Below are 21,537 nucleotides of genomic sequence, written 5' to 3'. Positions count from 1 at the left end.
GAGAGAGGCTTTGAGAGACCTATAAAATGAAAGCCCTCCACCCCCAGCAATTCACAAAAGGAAATAGTTTAAAGTAAAAAAACAGAAAGACAAATGAGCCTCTTTTGCCCTCTTTAACCCTTTAGCCTATCATTTCCATCCACGTTGGTGGTAGGGCTGTTGGGAGCCTTTAGGACAAGGCACGAGAAATACAAACAGTCCTTCAGTATCCCAGAAACCCCAGCACAGCCCATTAACACAGCAGCAACTGATAAGTGTGGACCTTTTGTTGTGATTGGTGTATGCAACATTTTACTTAATTTATCAGTAATGAAAGAAGTAAATGACGTACCTATTATGCAGCTACCAAATGCATGCATGCATGTATGTATATGAGAGTATGTGGTGGTGTATGACTTTTACCTCTCCTTTCCTGTACCTGTGGCAGTACCATGACATGAAGCCAGAGGTGGGTAGAGTACCCAAAAACTGTACTCAAGTTAAAGTAAAAGTACTTCTAGAAATATTTACTCAAGTAAAAGTAAAAGTACTAGTCTTGAATAGTTACTTGAGTAAGAGTAAAAGAGTATCGGATAAAAAAATCTACTCAAGTAGTTAGTTACTAGTTACTTTGGGTCATATATACTGAGCCTATTTTTATTTAGATAAAATGTATGTAATGTATGTGTGTGTGTATAAATGTATATATTTCATCAGCCTTTACTCCAATTTATGTAATTTATTATAAAACCCTGTCTGTTTACTTAAGTAACAGATATAGGTGTCATGCCATAACATATTTTTAATACGACTGACTTTATATTAAATGTGAATTTAACATTGAAAGTTAATGTGATATAAATATTGCTACTAATCTTTCATTGTTCAGAAAGAGAGCAAATAACATTTACATTATTAAAGAAAATTTTCACTGACAGTCTAGATTTAAATCACTCTCAGAAACTCCCATTAAAATCACTGAAACTGTTAACACTGTGAAATCAATATCTTAATTAAAGATTCGTACACACATCTGCACTTTGTTGTTTCTGACGAGAGAATTCGCCAGAAAGAGGTATTCAGCCAGTGAGCGAGTGAAGGAAGCACCGGCATTTTAGCGATGACTCATCTGAACGCCTCTGATTGGCCAATGCTTTAATAAGCTCAAAAGAATCATGTGTGATTGGTTATAATGCGCAGTGCTGTAAAAACGCGTCTGTCTCTGGCTAAGCGCCAGCAAGCGATCACAGATCTGAATTTAGCAGCCGATGATATGACTTGCTGAACGTACTAGCACCGGTGTTATTGTATTAAAATTAATAAAATCTTAATCGGCTATTTTTTGTCTTTTGGAAACTGCATTCAACTTGACTCTCCTCTGTTATAAGCCACACGTACAACAAACTAATGTCACAGTGGTATTGTGTACTGTAATCGAATGTAGCCCAAGTTATTACCTGTTAAACAGTAGACAGCACACGCGGTGTTCATCTAATAAGGATCTCCATTGCAAGCAAATAATAGCCTTTGCAGATTTGCTTTCAATTCAGTGCAGTTCCAGCCACGTTTTCAACGCTGCTGATGTTAAACGTTACAACTCTGAGTGAACCACTTCAGTTCGCTCAGCGCGTGCGGCAGGGAACTGAACGACTCATTCAAACTGATTCATGAACCAATTCACTCGTTTGCCAATTGGTTTGATCAAGCCTTTGAACAGAATTGACTCAAAAGAATGAATCATTCGCGAATGGGCATCGCTCATTGCCAAGAGAAAAGTAGACGGCGCGTTTGGAATAAACTGAAGCATTTATAACATTTATTGCATTAAGATAAAGTAACGAGAGGAGCGACGCCCACAGTAACGAAGTAAAAGTACAGATTTTCCCCCAAAAATTTACTCAAGTAAGAGTATAAAGTACCCATCTTTAAATATACTCCGAAAAGTATGTTACCCCAAAAAATTACTCAAGTAAATGTAACGAAGTAAATGTAACTCGTTACTACCCACCTCTGCATGAAGCTAAGTTAGATTTGCTTAATGTGAAGTAATGTTTTCACTGTTATTGTGGCTGCTGTGCCAAGGGTTGACTTAGAGGTTTTATTTGGGTGGACAAATGTCTGTCTTTCTCGAAGCCTCACCTGAAGACTGGCAACAGTGAGACGGCGAGCGTCATCAGATGGCGAGGCCACAGGCACCACAAATGGACTGTCAGGGATGTGCTCATCATTGAATCTGATAGATACTTCATAATCACCTGAAATGGATTGAGGCCAGTCAGCTTAAATACTTATAACTTTCCATAACAATGAACAATCTTCCTGAAGTGTAAATGTGTTATATATAGGAAGAGTCCAGAAGAAAAGCCTCACCAGGCTCCTGGACAATGTAGGAGACACCGCTGGATCCATCCTTGCGGTCTTCAAAAGCAATCTCTGCCTTGCTGGGTCCCTCAACCGCAATGGACAGACCACCAGCTCCTGCTTCACGGGTCCAAATGCTGAACTCAGCTGCACATAGAGAAAGCATGAAGCATTGAGGTGATCACATTTATCATTGTTCTGGGAATTTCTGTGGGTTAAATACATTATTTTCAATCGGATTCCATACAACTTGAATTTCCACTTGAAGGTGAAAGAGATCACAACGCAGATTTAGCATTTGGTTCAAGTTGTTCATGCCATCTCATACCTGGTACACCTGCTTCTGCTCTCTCTAATCCTGGGCCTCCAGCACGGACCTTATGGGCGCCTCCCTCTCCAAGAGGACCCACAGTAAACTGGAAGGGGGATCCAGGGACATGCTGACCTTGATACTTCACACTGACTGTGTGCACACCCATCTCCGTGGGCACAAAGCGAATGCAGTATGTGTTGTTTTCTCCCTCCATGATCTCTGCCTTGTGTACTTTGCCAGATGGGCTGGTCACCTGAGCGGTCATGTCTGCGATGCTGATCTCTGTGGATCAAAAGCACAGACGGGCAACAGATGAAGGTGCATTAAAAGAAGGGGATTGTTAATAATGATTAGGTTAATATTTTTCCCACAAATCTTACCGGGGATCTTCAGGCTGAGGTCGCACTGGCTGCCAACATTGGCCACAGATGCAGCTCTTCTTCTGCGGGTGATGCTCTCCTTCATCCGACCCTCTCCTGTCACTTTGACGCTAAAAGCACTTCCTGTTGGAAGAGCATAACGGTGAACTTTAACAGGTCAATTTAACCACATCAACTCTGGGGACCCACCGGTGGGTCCAATATTGCATATGCCTAATTCTCAAAAAATCAAAATAACAGCTGAAGTGGTTAATCAGATCAATAACTGACCAACTAAAACTGCCATTCTGAAAGTACAGCACTGCTAATAAATACCTGGAACATGCTGGTCTGCAAATCTGATGTTAATTATGTAATTTCCTGGTTCTGTGGGGCAATATGTGACTTTGCAGGTGCCATCTTCCTGGTCTTCAGTGTTGATATCTACTTTACTGGGTCCCTCAATAGACAAACTGAGTCCTCCATATCCTTAAAATAAATACAATAAAAAACAACTACAAATAAATACATTAAATAAATACAAAAAATATATATAAAATTACAATGAATCCAATTTTTTTTGCTTTTGAACATGTTAATTACCTGCATCTCTGGTGTCAATGACAAATTCTGCAGGCTCAAAGGTACGGGCTTCACTCAGGCCTTGACCAGTTACACGCACGCGGCTGGCATCACCAATCTCTGATTGTTTGATCATGACGGAGATTGGGCTATTAGGAATATGACGTCCATTTTTCTTAATGTTAACAAGATACTCTCCAATTTCCTTGGGCACAAAGGAGATACCTTGACAGAAGACACCAGAAATAAATCAGATTAGAACAACTGCAGACTTCACACATTTCATTCCACTTACTTAACTTACTTCACTTCCATTGTAACACTTACCCACATGCCCATTCCTGAGCATCTTGAGCAGACACTGCTCCTCCCGGCCAGAGGGGGTGGTAAGAGACGCGCTCAGCTGGCTGAGGTCCAGCTCGCCGATGTCTAGAGGGATGTCCGCAGCTGAGCCCACCTTCAGATGAGACATGCGCATCGAGTCATCGCCTGTGGACAAACACAGAGTTGATGACATCACTTCAAACAATGGACATAAATTGATTATCTCGCCCCCATCTAAATATCAAAGCAGCTCTTAAAGCACCTGTGATCTTGGCCATGAAAGGGCTTCCGGGAATGTGCTTGTCATTGTACTTGACAATGATGTTGTAGTCACCAGGAAGAACAGGGAGGTAAGACACCGTGCAGGTCCCATCCTGATTATCAGTGCAGCTGATGTCTGCCTTTGACGGACCCTCGATGGCCAGAGACAGACCACCTAATGAACACACAAGCTTTTCATTTTGGGCCATTCAAATTGATTTAAGGTCATCTGTTATAAGCCAGCGGCATTACTTACTACTCTAAATTAATGGCTTAAGCAATAAATAAATTAAATAAATAAGAAAATACATAAATTGGATCACTAAAATCAAAAACAACAAATTAAAAAGCTAAATTGGTCAATATGTACCCTCTCCAGCATCCTTGGTGTTAACAGTGAAGACTGCAGGCTTATTAACCATGCCATGAATTAGACCAGGACCATAGGCAGTCACATGACCACTGTTGACATAATCCACATAGAATTGCAGTGGACTTCCTAAGAGACAAGAGGAGGAATTCAGAATTTAACCATTTAAACTTTTTTTTTTATTCCGAATCAATGTGTTGTAAAAACAACTTTTAAAGCATTTAATTCTCATTAATTGTTAGTCTGGCTAGAACGGCTCTTTTACCTGGGATGTGTATTCCGTCGTATTTGATGTCCATCTCATGCAGGCCAGCCTCAGTTGGGGCGTATTTCACTGTGACTGTGCCGTCCTTGTTATCTGTAATATCAGGCTTGGCCACTTTTCCAGAAGGCATTCTTACATCACCTTTGAGGCATCGGGTACACATAAGAATCTTCTTGTAGAAATCAGGACATTTCTATTTGATTGATTTGTAGAGTAGAATACCTGTAATTTCTCCTTTCTGGATGGTGAAAGGAATAACCAAGTCGAAAGGTCTCAGTCCAGCTACGTCCAGTCCGTTCATGCCCAACTGTCTGTCTGTAGCCTGTGAGAAAGGAGAGGGGAATCAGACAGATCAAACCCAACCAGGAGATGGACACTGAACTCAGACAGACATCAGAACCTGAAGATCTAGAAATAATGGGTTTGTTTCTGAGGTTTACATCAAGTTATCCGAATTTACTAATTGCTTAGTTTGTTCATTACCTTTAATTGCACTTTACATTTCATTTACTAGGTCATGAGTCTACTCAAGATAAATGATCAATGGCAGACAAAGAATAATATTCAACTATCATCCTGATAATATAAAATTATGGCTGATGTCCACATATACTACTGTTAAAAAGTTTGGGGTTGATCATTTTTTTAAAATGTTTTTGAAAGAAGTCTCCTATGCTCACCAAGGCTGGATTTAATTGATCAAAGATGTAGTAAAATGTAGTTTGTTCTCATGATAGCGAAGCTGAATTTTCAGCATCATTACTCCAGTCTTCGGTGTCACATGGTCCTTCAGAAATCATTCTGATATGCTGATTTAGTGATCAAAAACATTTTATATTATTATTAAATATTTTATATTATTATTAAATGTTAAGATGTTTTAGTTGCTTAATGTTTTATGGAACCATGATACAAAAAAAAAAAATCTTAGTGACCCCAAACCTTTTATCGGTAGCGTATATTGATTCTGATGTCAAGAAAAAAACATTTTGTATATAACAATTTTGTATGTAACAAAAATGGGAGATGAAGTGCACAAACAGCAGACATGACAACAGTTCCCTTAACAAAAACCAAATGATAATGGAGATGAGGATGACGAGGATGTTGACGCAGCCACCAACACTGTGAGAGAGAATGACACTAATGAGAGACTGCAGGATCAGTCAGTGATTGACCAATCTGGAGAAGGGGTGGAGAAAAAGCCAAGCAGAAAAGTGATAACGTGACCACCGATGATGTACCACGCACAAAAACAACATCTAATGCCCACACAAAAGACAATGACAGTGTCAAACACAGGCATAAGCTCGACAACAACCAGCCATTTTGTTCAAATGTAGATTCCCCACATTTATGCTTTTCAAAATGGCGGTCATTCTAGGTTTCAAAGAAAATGTATTCAAGAGTCCACATGAAGGCAGAATCATTGGAAATGAGGTGAAATAAACCCAACACCTGGAGGAAGAGAAAAACAGGAAGGTGAAAAAGGGAAGGACATAAGACCGATTGGGGACTCGTCAGTAGCAGAGCAGGAGATGGAGACGGGGAGGAAGGAGGGGTGTGTCAGTACCCATGGCTGGCCCATGTTGGGCACGTACTGCAGGTTCTGGGTCTGCTGCATTAGTTGGTCAGGAAAGTCACCTTCCAAAGCCTGAGACAGGGCAACAGAATCAAAGATGAAATCCCTTCAATAACCACCTCTGGTTCAAAGCTGCTCAACCAGGAACCCGCTTTAAGAGATCTAGATTCCTGCCAGACAACAGTTCATTCAAATGGTGCAATTTTTTACCCTTATGTTTTTCCAGAACCAGTTTTTGTGTTAGGAATTGGCTGAAATGTCACTAAATGATGTCTGATATTAACCTCTGCACAGTGATTCAACTGTTAATTTAAGATTAATTATATATATATATATATATATATATATATATATATATATATATATATATATATATATATATATATATATATATATATATATATATATATATATATATATATATATATATATACATATAATAAAAAATAATGCTAAACAAACACACACAAAAAAACAGCATGGTAGTAAGATAGGTTACAGAATAGTCATCACTCCTGTAAATAGCTAAACTGTGTGCGAATGCAACAGTATTGAGGACCCTGACTTCATATTGTATGCTGCATCTTTTCTATTTAATCAGACTTACAGTTTTCCTTAAATCGGCGATCAAAATCTCTCAAATCTCATAGATCTACACTGACAGATTGTTCAAACTCCAACTGACAAAATTCAAATGTAAACATTCAAACATAAATGTAAAATCTCTAATTATGCTAAAACATGGTAGGAGAAGTATTAAACCATGCTAGCAACATGCTATAAACATGTTGCATAAAATGAAAAACATTTAGGCTAGAAGTTTACTTTGTTGGCTTGAAAAAGCCTGGTCTTTCAAACTTAATCTATTTTTTAAGAAACACACAATCACAGTATCTTGAATCTTATAGAAATCACAGAATAAATTTGTCTTCAGTTTAATACATGATCACTCCCGGTTTCTGTGAACAAAGTTTGACAACAAGCAGCAGTGTCATAATTACAAAGGAAATACAAGAGAAAATATGGGAGGGGGGGCTTTGAATTTTTTGTTATTGGACAATGAGGGGCCTTTGAGTCTAAAGATCAAGAACCGTTACCCTAGAGGAAAGAAAATCATATGGCTTTGGAACAACATGTTGACAATTTCAATTTTGGGTGAACTAATCCTTTAAATTGAATGTGGATGATAGTAAGCTACGGATTCATTCACATTATAATGACAGTTTTGCACTAAAGGCTCACAGGGTATATTTAACACATTATCCCACTGGAAAGGCTTGTCTGTGAGAGTTCAACATTTGAAATGAATAAACAGTGCTCCATATGAACACAGGATGTGTGTGGCATATATGTACCGTGACTTGGAAGGGGCTGTTGGGGATGAGCTCTCCACCGAAGCGTACACAGATGATGTATTTGCCAGGCTGGGGTGCTGTGTAGAAGATGTCAAACGTTCCATCCTCATTTTCAACAACATCCACATCCACCTCGCCTCCATCTGGAGTGCACACAGTGCATGTCACCTTGCCCTTCCCAGCCGCCTTCGCATCCACAGTGATGACCGTCTGCTCTCCGATCTGAATAGTTGGACCAACTCCAGCTCCTACAGAATACAAAGAAAGGTTTAGTAACAGGTAACGTGCAGGCAGATGTTTTGTTATTAGGTAGTTTAGTACCCATCTCTCCAAAGTTACATTCCACCATGCACTAGATGCAAAATGTCTGGAGCGTCAAGGCAACAGCTTTAGAGATTTAGGATCAATCATTTAAAAAGGTCTGCTTCTCATCTAGACCAATGATTCTCAACCAGAGAGATGAGTACCTCAGCAAATTTCCAAGGAGATCACAGGAAGACTTTGATTAATAAATAAATAATCATGTTTAAAATCAAACCTTAACCTAAAATCAAATATTACAACAAAAATCATGTGCTTTTATTGAACACATTAATTTCTGATTCGCTCAACAACAAAAACAATTGTTTGTTTTAACATAAATCTTGACAATAAATAGCTGTTGTCATCTTTACATTAAAAATACCAAAAATATCTTCGCCTTTGTGGTTTGGGGGACTCCGAGTCAAAAAGGTTGAGAAAGCACTGATCTAGGCATCTGTTCCGCTTCAGCGACTTCAAAATGATAGATCCACTATCCTTTTTGTCTGCTACCTCAATTTCCAGAGTTGTCCATTTAATAATGTGATCACGAATACAAAAAGAAATGTACAAAGCTGAGAAAAAAGAAATAATTAAATAATATCAGTACATGTCCATTCCACCATACAGGCATTTTAAAGACCTGTTAAGTTAGTCATTAGTCACCTGCAGTCATCAACTACTTTGCTGTTGTACTTCAGTCATTTTGAAATGGCAGAAACACAAGCTTATCTACAGTATGAATTAAGTCTTAGCAATATTAGTGGATAGGATGGCAAATTGTAAGGCCTTTAGAATCGGACACCGTGCAATTCTGCATGCAGTACAGAATAACAAGACTAGAGCATTATTCAAAGCGCTTACCCAAACCGTGACCTCCGATTGAGACTGAGAGACCGTGAAGCAGAGCGAGAAAAAGTGAAAAAGTAACAATCAGGGCAAAATACAACAAAATGTGTGCAAGAGATCAAACAGAAGTGAGGAATGAAGTGATGGGAATGTGAGCAGCGCTGCACAACAGGAGGTGTGTTTCTGGGTGGGGGATGAAGATGGGAGCAGTACACAGAACAAACTTTACACAAAAAGATAAAAATCTGTTCCCTTGTGACAACCAGCCTGAACACTGAGGTTTAGATTAAACGGGAAAGTGGTTCATAGAACAGAGTGGAGAGTCATCAAAACATTTATTTTCCAGTGGCTCCCAGGCCACAGAATTTATTTTGATCACTCCACTCAGTGTGCACCCTGGCAGAACAACTTAAAACACCTGAAATGGGTAAATAAAGAGGCACACTGACCCTCTCCTTTCTATAATATGGACATCATGCAGTATGGCTTATATTGCAGAAAAAATCAAGTATTTTGAAGAACTGATACTGTAATAATTTAGCTTTTATTGTGATAAGAAAACCATGTAAGAAATACAGGAATTTTCAGATGATTTGAATGGTTATATTTTTTTAATCTGAAACTTTTTTGATGCGTGAACCATAATTTGAAGGGTTGTTTTTACAGACATTCCACATAAATTTTTTTGACATTCTAATATATATATATATATATATATATATATATATATATATATATAAATATAATAAAAATACTACATAAATATTGCAACAATATTACTGCCCTGTGAAAAAAAATAATATACAACTTGTTTTTAAATGTGCTATAGAAATGATTCAATCAAATCAAACAATTCAATTGTGTGACTATACAAATCGACTGAGATGCCAAACAAATCGCGATACAATTGGATTCGGCGTTTATATGAATTTATACTACAGGGCCGTTGAATGCTTGAATCTGATTGGCTGACTTACGTTCTGAAGTGTGCAATTATTTTCTGGGAAATCCATGGCGAACGCAGTTCCAGGCAGCTCTCTTGACCGCATTTCAGTTCCATTTCACTTCGCATAGTTAACAGTAATAACGGTCATGCAGTTTGTACAAAAAGGTGTTTTCAGATTTGATCAGTTAGCCTATATAGTGTAGCAACTCAAAGGCTACACATGACATTTCTCACTAGCGGAGTAATAACAGCGCTGTTTACAGACGCTGCAGCAGAAGAGTGTTTAGAGACGCACAGAGGTAGCCTAATTCACACAAGCTCTCTCTCTCTCTCTCTGTCTGTGTGTCTCGGTCTCTCTCGCTCTCTTTCTACAACCCGAATTCCGGAAAAGTTGGGACGTTTTTTAAATTTTAATAAAATGAAAACTAAAGGAATTTCAAATCACATGAGCCAATATTTTATTCACAATAGAACATAGATAACGTAGCAAATGTTTAAACTGAGAAATTTTACACTTTTATCCACTTAATTAGCTCATTTAAAATTTAATGCCTGCTACAGGTCTCAAAAAAGTTGGCACGGGGGCAACAAATGGCTAAAAAAGCAAGCAGTTTTGAAAAGATTCAGCTGGGAGAACATCTAGTGATTAATTAAGTTAATTGATATCAGGTCTGTAACATGATTAGCTATAAAAGCTTTGTCTTAGAGAAGCAGAGTCTCTCAGAAGTAAAGATGGGCAGAGGCTCTCCAATCTGTGAAAGACTGCGTAAAAAAATTGTGGAAAACTTTAAAAACAATGTTCCTCAACGTCAAATTGCAAAGGCTTTGCAAATCTCATCATCTACAGTGCATAACATCATCAAAAGATTCAGAGAAACTGGAGAAATCTCTGTGCGTAAGGGACAAGGCCCGAGACCTTTATTGGATGCCCGTGGTCTTCGGGCTCTCAGACGACACTGCATCACTCATCGGCATGATTGTGTCAATGACATTACTAAATGGGCCCAGGAATACTTTCAGAAACCACTGTCGTTAAACACAATCCGCCGTGCCATCAGCAGATGCCAACTTAAGCTCTATCATGCAAAAAGGAAGCCATATGTGAACATGGTCCAGAAGCGCCGTCGTGTCCTGTGGGCCAAGGCTCATTTAAAATGGACTATTTCAAAGTGGAATAGTGTTTTATGGTCAGACGAGTCCAAATTTGACATTCTTGTTGGAAATCACGGACGCCGTGTCCTCCGGGCTAAAGAGGAGGGAGACCTTCCAGCATGTTATCAGCGTTCAGTTCAAAAGCCAGCATCTCTGATGGTATGGGGGTGCATAAGTGCATACGGTATGGGCAGCTTGCATGTTTTGGAAGGCTCTGTGAATGCTGAAAGGTATATAAAGGTTTTAGAGCAACATATGCTTCCCTCCAAACAACGTCTATTTCAGGGAAGGCCTTGTTTATTTCAGCAGGACAATGCAAAACCACATACTGCAGCTATAACAACAGCATGGCTTCATCTTGGAGAGTCCGGGTGCTAACCTGGCCTGCCTGCAGTCCAGATCTTTCACCTATAGAGAACTTTTGGCGCATCATTAAACGAAAAATACGTCAAAGACGACCACGAACTCTTCAGCAGCTGGAAATCTATATAAGGCAAGAATGGGACCAAATTCCAAAAGCAACTCATAGCCTCAATGCCCAGACGTCTTCAAACTGTTTTGAAAAGAAAAGGAGATGCTACACCATGGTAAACATGCCCCGTCCCAACTATTTTGAGACCTGTAGCAGAAATCAAAATTGAAATGAGCTCATTTTGTGCATAAAATTGTAAACTTTCTCAGTTTAAACATTTGCTATGTTATCTATGTTCTATTGTGAATAAAATATTGGCTCATGTGATTTGAAAATCTTTTAGTTTTCATTTTATTAAAATTTAAAAAACGTCCCAACTTTTCCGGAATTCGGGTTGTAATAACTTCATTAATAACTGCATCAGAATGCCATCAACGACTCAAGCCTCCATTAACAGCTTTAAAGTGACATTTTGGAACCAGCAAAAGAGGCGTTGGATGAGATGCGGAAGAAATAATCCTACTCACAATAGCAATTTAAGTACAAAAACTGGACAAATCCTTTTAAATATATCATCTGATCAATGTCTTGAGGTGTGGTAACCGTAGTATAAGGGGAATAATTGACTCCGGGCCGTTGTCTTTGTTAGAAAAATAATGCACACCCATCGTCAATTATTCAGGGGAACTGACTATCTTTTCTTTTTTATCTTGCCTCTGAACAATGCATATTAAAGCAGTGCTCATGAGAGCAGCTCTGTTTTGTTTACAGTGGTAACCCAGGAAACACTTTCATTGCGGTTCATAAGCGCCACCTGCTGTCAGAGAGTGAATCTGCATCTCATTCAGATCGTCTGCTGTTAGTAGTTTCACAAAACTGAAGTCAGACCATTCTGTTTTTGCTTCAAATTTTGAAATAGTCTTATTTAGATTAAAAACTACTCATGCTGCATGTATGCTGCATCTTTGATTGGATCATGATTAAAATCCAGTGGTTACCTCTAATTTTAAATGGAAAGAGCACAAAGCCTTAGTTTGTTCATATTAAGAGATTTTATTTTTGTAACTTGATTTGGGGTTTGTTGTAAAATATCAATTAAGTTTTGTTTCATTTAAATTTCACAAAAGAAATGTGCAGCAACAGCCTAATAAAACGACAGCTTTTCATTTATCGTATAATGTCTTCAGTCTCAAAATCGTTAATCGAATTTTGGTTGAGTGAATCGTTACATCCCCAATTATCAATTTCAACAACATGCTGCCCTACTATATTATTATATTACTCATTGTATTTAGAGCTCAATAATTAAGTTTGAAATGAATGGAAAGGGGCCTGAAATGGGTAGCCATCAGTAATGTACAGAATGGTCATTTATTTTAACTGATACAACCGGAGCATTACATACCTGTGACTGTGCATTTGCTGGCGTCTCCCGTTGGCAGGGCTCTGATACGATATGGAGAGTATGGGATCTCATCACCACCATATTTGATGAGAATGGTGTAGCGGCCAGTCATGTCAGGCACATAGGACACAAGATACGTCCCATCCTGATTGTCACGAATGTTAGCCTTCTTTGGCTTCCCTTCAGGGTCCTAAAACAAGCATTAAGAACAGAACAATGCATAAAAGGTTGAATGAGACCTTGGCAAAGATAGAGCTGTGAAGAAAAGCATCAGCTCACAGTGATCTGGACAGCCAGAAGTCCCTCTCCTGCATCTTTGGCGTCAATGGTGAACTCCACGGGCAGACTGGCAGGCACACCAGTGGTATTCAGACCAGGGCCGCTGGCACGGACCTTACTAGCATCATGAGTGGGCAGAACCTTCACCTTATAAGGACTGAATAAAGACAGAGCAGAGTGTGTGAGAGAGGGGAAATAAACAGCAGGGAAGGACAGGGACCAGGGGAGTTTAAAAATGCACCAGGCATGCTATAATAACACCATTCAAATTTCACAATACTTTATTGGCAATTAAAGTAATCAAGACTGCAGCAAAAACTGACCTGCTACCAAACACACTACTTAATGCAGGCTTGTCAAAAAGACACACATAAAGTTAGTTTACTATGCAAAACTGTTATCCAATCATAGCAGTGGGCGTTTACTTCTAAGTCTTCGATGTGGCATACCCATAAAAAAAAGGAGTGTCTCTCAAGCCGGCCTCAAAACCAGGGTAGAAAATTACTTATTGATTTTGAGGTTTTTGAATGTAAAAACCATGTGAACGTCAGAAGTGGACAATATATATATATATATATATATATATATATATATATATATATATATATATATATATATATATATATATATATATATATATATATATATATATATAATAATGACCCCTCTAATAATTTTAAAACAGTACCAAAGGACTGGTACTTTTTACTAGTGGTTGACTGATATGGTTTTTTGATAGCCAATGCCGATATCTTGGACAGCAGTGGGGCCGATGGCCGATATAAAGCAGATTTTTTTTTCTTCATTAATATTCAAGAAATGTGAAATTTTATACTGGATTAAAAAATAAATGTGTAAAATATACATATAGTTTAGATCTAATAATATAGAATTAAAAAGGAAGTAAACACTGTATCCAAACGGGGACCTCAGTATTCTAGGAAGTTTGTGTGCACTGGGAATCATATTTTTCAAATACCGCCAAGGAAACACTTATTTTACATACAGCACACAGAAAATGTCATGAATATGACAGTGGGGAAATGCATAAAGCGTAGCATAATTTGAAATCACAAGTTTAAAGTTTAAAGCATTCAATTCACACGGACCGACCGTCACGCAGAGAACACGTGATCAGGATACACCTACACACTTCACAAGATCTCACAGCTGGATTCGACTAAGTTTGCAAGATTACTGATAATCTATTACTGATAATATAAAAGCAATCATTATAATACTTTCTTTATACATTAATTCCTTTGTTTAACCGTTCTATCGGATTATTAGACAGACTTCTATCCGTATTAGACAGAACTGTTAACAACGACAGTAAACAAGAGGGAGAATGTGAGCTGTGTGCGCGCAGGCGCTGCCTTTCTTAGAGATGTCAAAATAAAAGTCCCTCCTCGAACACATCGGCCAAGCAGAAAAACTTATCAGCCGATGCCGACATTTATAAAAATGCCAAATATCGGCCGATATATCGGTCCACCACTACTTTTGACATCACTTTAAAAGCACTAAAGATTTTTGGTTAAAACTAATTTTGATTAACAGGGTGGTGGTCATTGATCTGAGCCTGCAGCTTACCTGTGTGGGATCTCCTCATCTGCATACAGGACATTAATAGAATAAGGTCCTTCTCTGGTGGGTACATAGCTGACCGTGTGAGTCCCGTCACCATTATCCACCACCTCAACAGGCTCCACGACACCTACATGACAAACAGTAAATCAATACAGTCCTCTAATTCAATGGAGGGGGAAAGAAAAAAAAAGCCAAATGAACAAGATGATTCTTGATTCACACTCCCACCTTTGGGTCCCTGCACTCGGACCTGCAAGGGTGCCACTCCAGCCTTGCTAGCATCCACAGAAAAGACCTGTGGGATATTGGCACGCACGTTGTTTCCAAGCCCCTGACCCTGGCATTTCACTTTAGTTGCGTCAACAGTATCATAGACAGGTACAGAGAAAGGGCTTCCTGTGGAGGGGAAAAAAGGATTTAAAAATAAAAAAATTAATAAAGTGAATTAAAAATCAAGAAAAATTTGATAAGAAATAAGATATAAAATGCAAAAATAAAAAAAAATAAAAAACACCTAACAAATAAATAAAAGTACATGACGCAAAAATGCTGACCAGTGATTGGTTGGCCTCCATAGGTGACATTGAGGTTGTATGTGCCTGACTCATATGGGATGTATTCAACACAACAGCTGCCATCTTTGTTATCAGTGCAGGACATTTTGGCCTCAGAAGGTCCTTCCATAGCCAGCCCCAGTCCACCTGTACCGGCCCCACTGCTCAAATGACAGACATGGAGTGAGGTAGACAACCTTTTTGATAGAGAAAACAGCAGCTCAAGATTAAAACTAAAAGCTGAATGCTGAATCTACCCACCGGGTCTCCACTGTAAACTTGTTGTGTTTGTTGGTGATGCCAGACTGAAGTCCTGGACCATGTACACGCACACGTGCTGGGTCACAGCCCTCGGTCACAGGCACATGGAATGGGCTCTTGGGAACTGGGCTGTTATCGTATGTAACCTCAACATTATGCGTGCCTATTAACATATAAAATTAACAATTTATAATATTACAGTAACACCACAATTTTACATTTTTCAAAAGTGGCGCATAGCCTCGTAAAACTCACTACCATGACGCCAAGATGTTTTATTACAGCCAATAATGAATATCCAATACAATTCTACACGATTTTGTCCAAACACAAAAATCTATTATTTTAAAAACTACAAGTGAATTTAAGCATCACATGAATTTGAAGCCTGAAAAAAGTTTATTCATTTTGAAATTTGCCAAAAATTATACTTAAGATGGTTTTTAAAGATTAAATATGCATTCAATGACTAAGATAATCTAAATGTAAAAATAGGAAAAAAAATAATGAACAATGAAATACCCCAGACTGAAACTCACCCTCCTCATAAGGTGTGTACTCCACTTGGTAGGTGCCGTCTCCCAGGTCTCTGATCAGAGCTTCAGTGCGGTTGCCTGATGGGTTATTGATACAGGTCTTGATATGATTGCCACCCGTTTTGGTGAGAGCACGAGCATCAACAGTGAAATCAGTAGTGGCCTCCCGGAAAACACCTACAGGAAACATTCAAAGTGGCTAAATGAGCAAAGACAAGAGAAGCACCTCCCAAATTAACCGGAGAGCACCACACTACCTTTGCCTTCCACTCCAGGTCCGAACACTTTCACTCCACTGGTTTCCACAGCAGGCTCCACATTGAGACGGGCTGGGAAGTTTGGCACATCCTGATCACCGTAGCGGATGGTGAGGGTATAAGCTCCAGGGTACAGAGGGATATAGGTAATGGTGTATGTTCCATCCCCATTGTCCTGAATATGGACCTCAGCCTCGGTGCCATTGTCTGAGATGATCTCGATAGTCAGCTCAGCAGGACCAGCATTAGTGCAATCGACCACAAACTGTCCTGTCTCGCCAACCTTCGCTCGCTCCAGACCTGGCCCAGAACATCGCACCTACACATGAGAAGAGATGTTGGTATATGAATGAATGAATGAGTACATTTGTTCTACTGTCTAAGCCAATATGGGAACAAGCCAAGTTCACTCACTGAGAAGTCCTGCAACATTAAGCAAAATTACAGTTTAAAGATTAAACACCCAACAAAGAGCTTGTCCTGATGCCTTTTTGTCATCTTGTTAAAACTGCAATATTTAATTTCTAGGTTAAGCACCATTCCAAACAGCCTTACCTTAGATGGGTCAGTAGGTGCAATGGCTTCCACGGGGAATGGACTGCCGGGGATGGGGGCACCATCATATGTCAGTTCAACCTCATAGGGTCCCTTATCTCTGGGGATAAAACGGACCTGACTGTTTTCTGGGCTCAGGCCTGGTTCAACTTTACAAGGCACTGATTTACCAGATGGACCTGTGACCTTGGCGCCAACCTTGCCCTGACCCCCTGCTCCTTTGGACTTGACCGTGATCTCCTGATCCTTTCCAACAGTCATTGCTAGAAGAGAAAAAGCAGATAACTTTACTTTCAAATGGGTAAAGGTGATTCAATCCAATTAAAAGGTTATTTTTGCTTTTCTCAATATATATCATTTCAAAGCAGCCTCACAGGTGTTTCAATGTTACAATCAAAGAAATTCTCAAAACTCTCATTTGAATCTCCCAGGTTTACTAATCAAAAGCTAGACGAGGAATGGGATTACTTACTATTGCCAAGACCAGCCACTTTAACTTTACTGAGGTCCAGGGATGGGGCAACTGCTACAGCAAATGGGCTCTTGGGAATGGGATCACCTCCATATGTGACATTCAAACCCATATTGCCCTACATAAGTAAATGAGCACGTAAATTGCACCAGTACTCAATGGCTAAATAACATTTAGTTACAATATTCAAACAATATATAAAAATTGCAAAATAATTTCCATAACCAAGCACTACCAGACATTGAGACTGAAATAGCAAATGTGTGCTCACATGTTGAACAGGGGTGTATTTAACAGTGTGGGTGCCGTCATGATTGTCGATGATGTCAAAGTCATGGACCGCCTCTCCTTTGGTTGGTACAGTGAACTGAGCATCAAGTCTAGCTTTGCCTGCGGCCTTGGTGTTCACAGTGAAGTGAGTGGGTTTGTTCAGCTCCACACCTTGAAGAGAAATAACAGCTATTTTTTTTCCATTAGAGATTCTCCTTTAAGCTAAAAACAAAACTAAATGGGAAAAAGCAAAACATTTAACAATGCAGAAAGTCATACTAAATAACTTGCTTATTATTAAAGGGGGGTCTAATTATATTTCATGTGTTTACAGTTATTTACACAGTTACTTGGATTCTCATGCTAAACATGGTCAAAGTTTAAAAAAAACGAGTTGGATGTATGACAGTATTTCTGTGGCAAATACATTCCTTCCATGTTTAAATAAGTTTCAGAAAGCTTTTTTTTTGGGGGGGGGGGGGGTGGGGGTATGGCCCTTGGTGACATTGTGAATTCCTTGTATGGGCCCTTCTCCCAAAAGAGCACATGCACAGAGAAGCCAGTGTGAAAGCAAGAGCAGCCCATCAATGTGCTTCATTTAGGTTACAGAAGTCATCAGCAGCGCTGCATAGGACTTGATCGAGAAGAATGTGGTTTTTGATTTGAGGGAAAGATAATCTTGTTCAGCTTCCCAAAGAACCCAGCATTAAGGGAACAGTGGATGTAGTTTGTTTTTCCGGCATGGCAACAGAGTCGCGTTCATGTCTTTGTTTGTTCCCAGAATTTCAGTGACAAATAATTTATAAACAAGGCCCAGTTTGACACTGGATTTGCACATTGTTTGATACTGAGGGACGGAGCGGTCCCAGTGATACAAGATCCTGGTCATGAGTCAGACCCTCAGGCGGTGAGTAAATCTGCATCAAATTTGTTTGTTTTGTTGGTAATTGATGCATAAGTGCATATAATGTAAACAACACGAACATGCTCATGACTGTTTAGCATTGCCCACAGCACACCTGCAGGAGCTTGACTGTTTTCAGAAAGAAAAGGTGTATCTTTCTTTAATAAATCTGATGAAATAAAATACTCTTCCGAGATATGAAAGATGAAATACCACTCTATGGGTACTCAAGATTAACATGAGATTGCCAGCATCTCACCAGTACGACTGAGTCCAGGGCCCTCTGCTTTAACCTTGCTGGCATCATGAGAGGGATCAACCTTGATTCTGATGGGCGTCAGGGGAATGGTCTAGAAAACAATACAAGTTTGAATTAAAAAAAAAAAAAAAACCTCACGAGACCATTTACCACATACACTTACCAGTCTTCTTACCTGATCAGCAAACAGCACCATGATTGTGTAGCTGCCCGCTCCAGGTGGTGTGTATTTGACAGTGAATGTGTCATTGTCATTTCTAATGATGTCAAAATCGATGTCAGCTTCAGCTGGTCCCAAAACACCTGGAGCGCATTTGATGCCTATGCTGATGTCACCTAGAAAGACAGAGGACAAAAACAACACTATTAAGCTTATTTGCCTATGACATGAAAATATTAGTTTACATCTAGTTCTTAAGAGTTAAAGCTCTTACCCTGTCCCGCCTCGGCACAATCCACAGTGAAGTAGGTTGGTTCATATGCCTTCAGGCCAGTCTTGGCCACTCCAGGTCCTGATACTTTCACCTTATTGGGATGGCACCCTGCCCCAATGTTCATCTACACCAAAAATGTGGTAAAAACACATTTAGACACTTCTTGTTAGTAATTTTAAGGATTTTAACCATATCTGAATGACTACCCACCCTGAATGGGCTCTCTGGGATGTTGACTCCACCCCAGGACACCATCACAGTGTGTTTGAGTGGTTTGCGAGGGGTGTAGCTGCAGCTGTACGTTCCATTACTGTTGTCCTTGACCTGCACATCCACTGGGTTTCCATCACGGTCCTGAAAGTGAAAAAGCTTGTTAGTGCTTTGATTTAAAGCAACAAAGACCAGTCATGATCCATAAAGCAGGATTCACACCTGAGCTTGAATCTTTAGAGGAGCTTTGCCACCTAGTTTGGCATCCACAGTGAACTCTGCTGGTTTGCCGACTGAAAGGCCAGAGCCCTGCAGACCTGGACCATAAGCCTTTACCTGAATTACAAAATGAAACCCATCATAAGAATTACCAACAGACTCTTTTAGAACATGGACAACCAAAAGCTCATGTAAGGAATAATTTTTCAAATCACCAAATCAATTACCTTGTCAGGGTAAAAGTCTTTTCCTGGAGCAGGCACGATTTCAGCCATGAAAGGGCTGAGCTGGATGTCCTCATTCTTACAGAGCACATGAACTGCATATTCGCCTGGTTCTGTGGGCCAGTACCTCACATCACAGGAGCCATCTCCCTTATCGTCACATTCGATCTTAGCCGGGGATGGGCCCTCCACTGAGAAACCTGAATGGAGAATTCACAAATTCATTTTGGACTTAAATACACTTGTATGTTGTTCAAACAGACCAATGAAAAGTTAGAGCTAGTGAAACATACCCAAAGTCCCCACGTCATCCCCGACAGCTTCCACCACAAAGTCAGCCGACTTGCCTACCACACCACTCTCTAGCCCTGGACCCCATGCCCTGACCTGCTGCGGTCCTGCTTCAGATCCAATCTTTACCTCAAACGGACTGGAAACAGGAATAAGCAATGGACATTTAACAAGTCTAATCACTACATTATTATTCGAAGTGGATTCAATTATTAACTGTGCGTTTAACTTATTTACCTGCGTGGAATGTGTTGTCCACCCCATGTGATCGTAATGATGTAATTCCCAGGTGTGGTGGGGTAATACTCAAAGCTGTACACGCCATCTCCCAGATCCTTCTTCTTACAGGGCTCCTCAAGACCCTCTGCATAATACATTAAGCTTTTGGTTAACTAGTTCAAAAAACATCTGTACTGTAGCATAAGTAAAACTACCCTATTATGCGGTTTTGAATATTGTCTTTCGAATGATCTGCAAAGTTGTACAGCCAAAAGTGCATGATAAATAAAGTTATTGCCTCCCAAAAGAAAGAATGGACCCAGAAGAGCCTACATGAGTCATTAGTATTTAGAATCCCACTTCTGTGATGGCTACACGTCAAAGGGAAACACATTTGGATAATTCCCTCCCATATTCTACATTGGCCGCCCATGAACAACTTGACCCCGCCCACAAACAAGTAATTTTACTGACGACTGCTTCTCTAATCTAAAGGAGTTCACACAACGCTTGCTCTTGAAAGATGGCTCAGTACCCTGTTTATCTGGACCAGCTGGCTCCACTGAATCACAACCTGTAAGTACGATAAACTATAGTATGTTTAGGCTATATATTCTATTGAGCATTCAAAATAGGCAACTATGGCAATAAGTTTATCATTTCTGATACGTGCTGTACGCGATAGGCCTAACAGACATAACATAGCATAACAGACTGGGACATCTGACCAATCAGAGAAGAGTACACTCATTGCAAGGAGGAGTTTAGAGAGTCTGCATCTTTGAACTCCTTCGAACGAATCGTCTGATATGAACGAGGTGATATGAAATGCATATTTTGAGAAAACTAAGTGGTTATTTGACCTTACATGCATGTAAACCTATTGTAGGAGACCCCAAAACAATATTAGGAACCTTAAAATGGCATAATGGAGCACTTTAAGACCGAGGGCTTTGGTACTGTGAATGTGAATACAAGTATGGCATCCACTCACTGGGCCCCTTGATGGTGACTTTCAGGTCTCCAGTGCCAGCTCCCTTGGTGTAAACCTTAAACTCTGCAGTCTCCTTGATCCTCAAGCCTTTAGGCTGCAGACCACGGCCCTTGGCTTTACACAGGCTTGGATTACAGGCTGGTGAGAACAGACAACCAAGTTAGTACAAATTTGCAGTTAAAGGTGTGCCCTTC

The 21,537-nt window shown here is 39.7% G+C and overlaps 1 protein-coding gene across 3 annotated transcripts in view; it reads right to left on the bottom strand.

Annotated features, from left to right (window-relative positions):
• Positions 1-21,537, bottom strand: part of LOC132129768 (filamin-A-like) — a 45,464-nt gene that overhangs the window by 2,560 nt on the left and 21,367 nt on the right. Inside the window, exons 9-42 of one of the 3 annotated variants that reach the window (XM_059541510.1) lie at positions 21,344-21,481; positions 20,368-20,494; positions 20,133-20,269; positions 19,843-20,039; positions 19,619-19,732; positions 19,397-19,540; positions 19,187-19,310; positions 18,928-19,088; positions 18,753-18,843; positions 17,591-17,760; positions 17,320-17,437; positions 16,848-17,110; positions 16,293-16,611; positions 16,039-16,212; positions 15,500-15,662; positions 15,239-15,399; positions 14,913-15,080; positions 14,688-14,811; positions 13,095-13,251; positions 12,816-13,005; positions 8,916-8,939; positions 7,752-7,999; positions 6,388-6,468; positions 5,037-5,136; positions 4,815-4,955; positions 4,550-4,678; positions 4,181-4,354; positions 3,922-4,083; positions 3,616-3,819; positions 3,349-3,501; positions 3,034-3,156; positions 2,669-2,935; positions 2,350-2,487; positions 2,119-2,234 (exon numbers count right to left, since the gene is read on the bottom strand). In XM_059541510.1, the coding sequence (XP_059397493.1) occupies positions 2,119-2,234; positions 2,350-2,487; positions 2,669-2,935; positions 3,034-3,156; positions 3,349-3,501; positions 3,616-3,819; positions 3,922-4,083; positions 4,181-4,354; positions 4,550-4,678; positions 4,815-4,955; positions 5,037-5,136; positions 6,388-6,468; positions 7,752-7,999; positions 8,916-8,939; positions 12,816-13,005; positions 13,095-13,251; positions 14,688-14,811; positions 14,913-15,080; positions 15,239-15,399; positions 15,500-15,662; positions 16,039-16,212; positions 16,293-16,611; positions 16,848-17,110; positions 17,320-17,437; positions 17,591-17,760; positions 18,753-18,843; positions 18,928-19,088; positions 19,187-19,310; positions 19,397-19,540; positions 19,619-19,732; positions 19,843-20,039; positions 20,133-20,269; positions 20,368-20,494; positions 21,344-21,481 (5,300 nt within the window). The remainder of the gene's footprint in view (positions 1-2,118; positions 2,235-2,349; positions 2,488-2,668; positions 2,936-3,033; positions 3,157-3,348; positions 3,502-3,615; positions 3,820-3,921; positions 4,084-4,180; positions 4,355-4,549; positions 4,679-4,814; positions 4,956-5,036; positions 5,137-6,387; positions 6,469-7,751; positions 8,000-8,915; positions 8,940-12,815; positions 13,006-13,094; positions 13,252-14,687; positions 14,812-14,912; positions 15,081-15,238; positions 15,400-15,499; positions 15,663-16,038; positions 16,213-16,292; positions 16,612-16,847; positions 17,111-17,319; positions 17,438-17,590; positions 17,761-18,752; positions 18,844-18,927; positions 19,089-19,186; positions 19,311-19,396; positions 19,541-19,618; positions 19,733-19,842; positions 20,040-20,132; positions 20,270-20,367; positions 20,495-21,343; positions 21,482-21,537) is intronic. The other 2 variants (XM_059541511.1, XM_059541513.1) reach the window with 2 other exon arrangements.

This window comes from Carassius carassius, chromosome 46 (genome assembly GCF_963082965.1).
Source record: "Carassius carassius chromosome 46, fCarCar2.1, whole genome shotgun sequence".
Lineage (NCBI taxonomy): Eukaryota > Metazoa > Chordata > Actinopteri > Cypriniformes > Cyprinidae > Carassius > Carassius carassius.
This window is presented reverse-complemented; position numbering and strand designations above follow the sequence as displayed.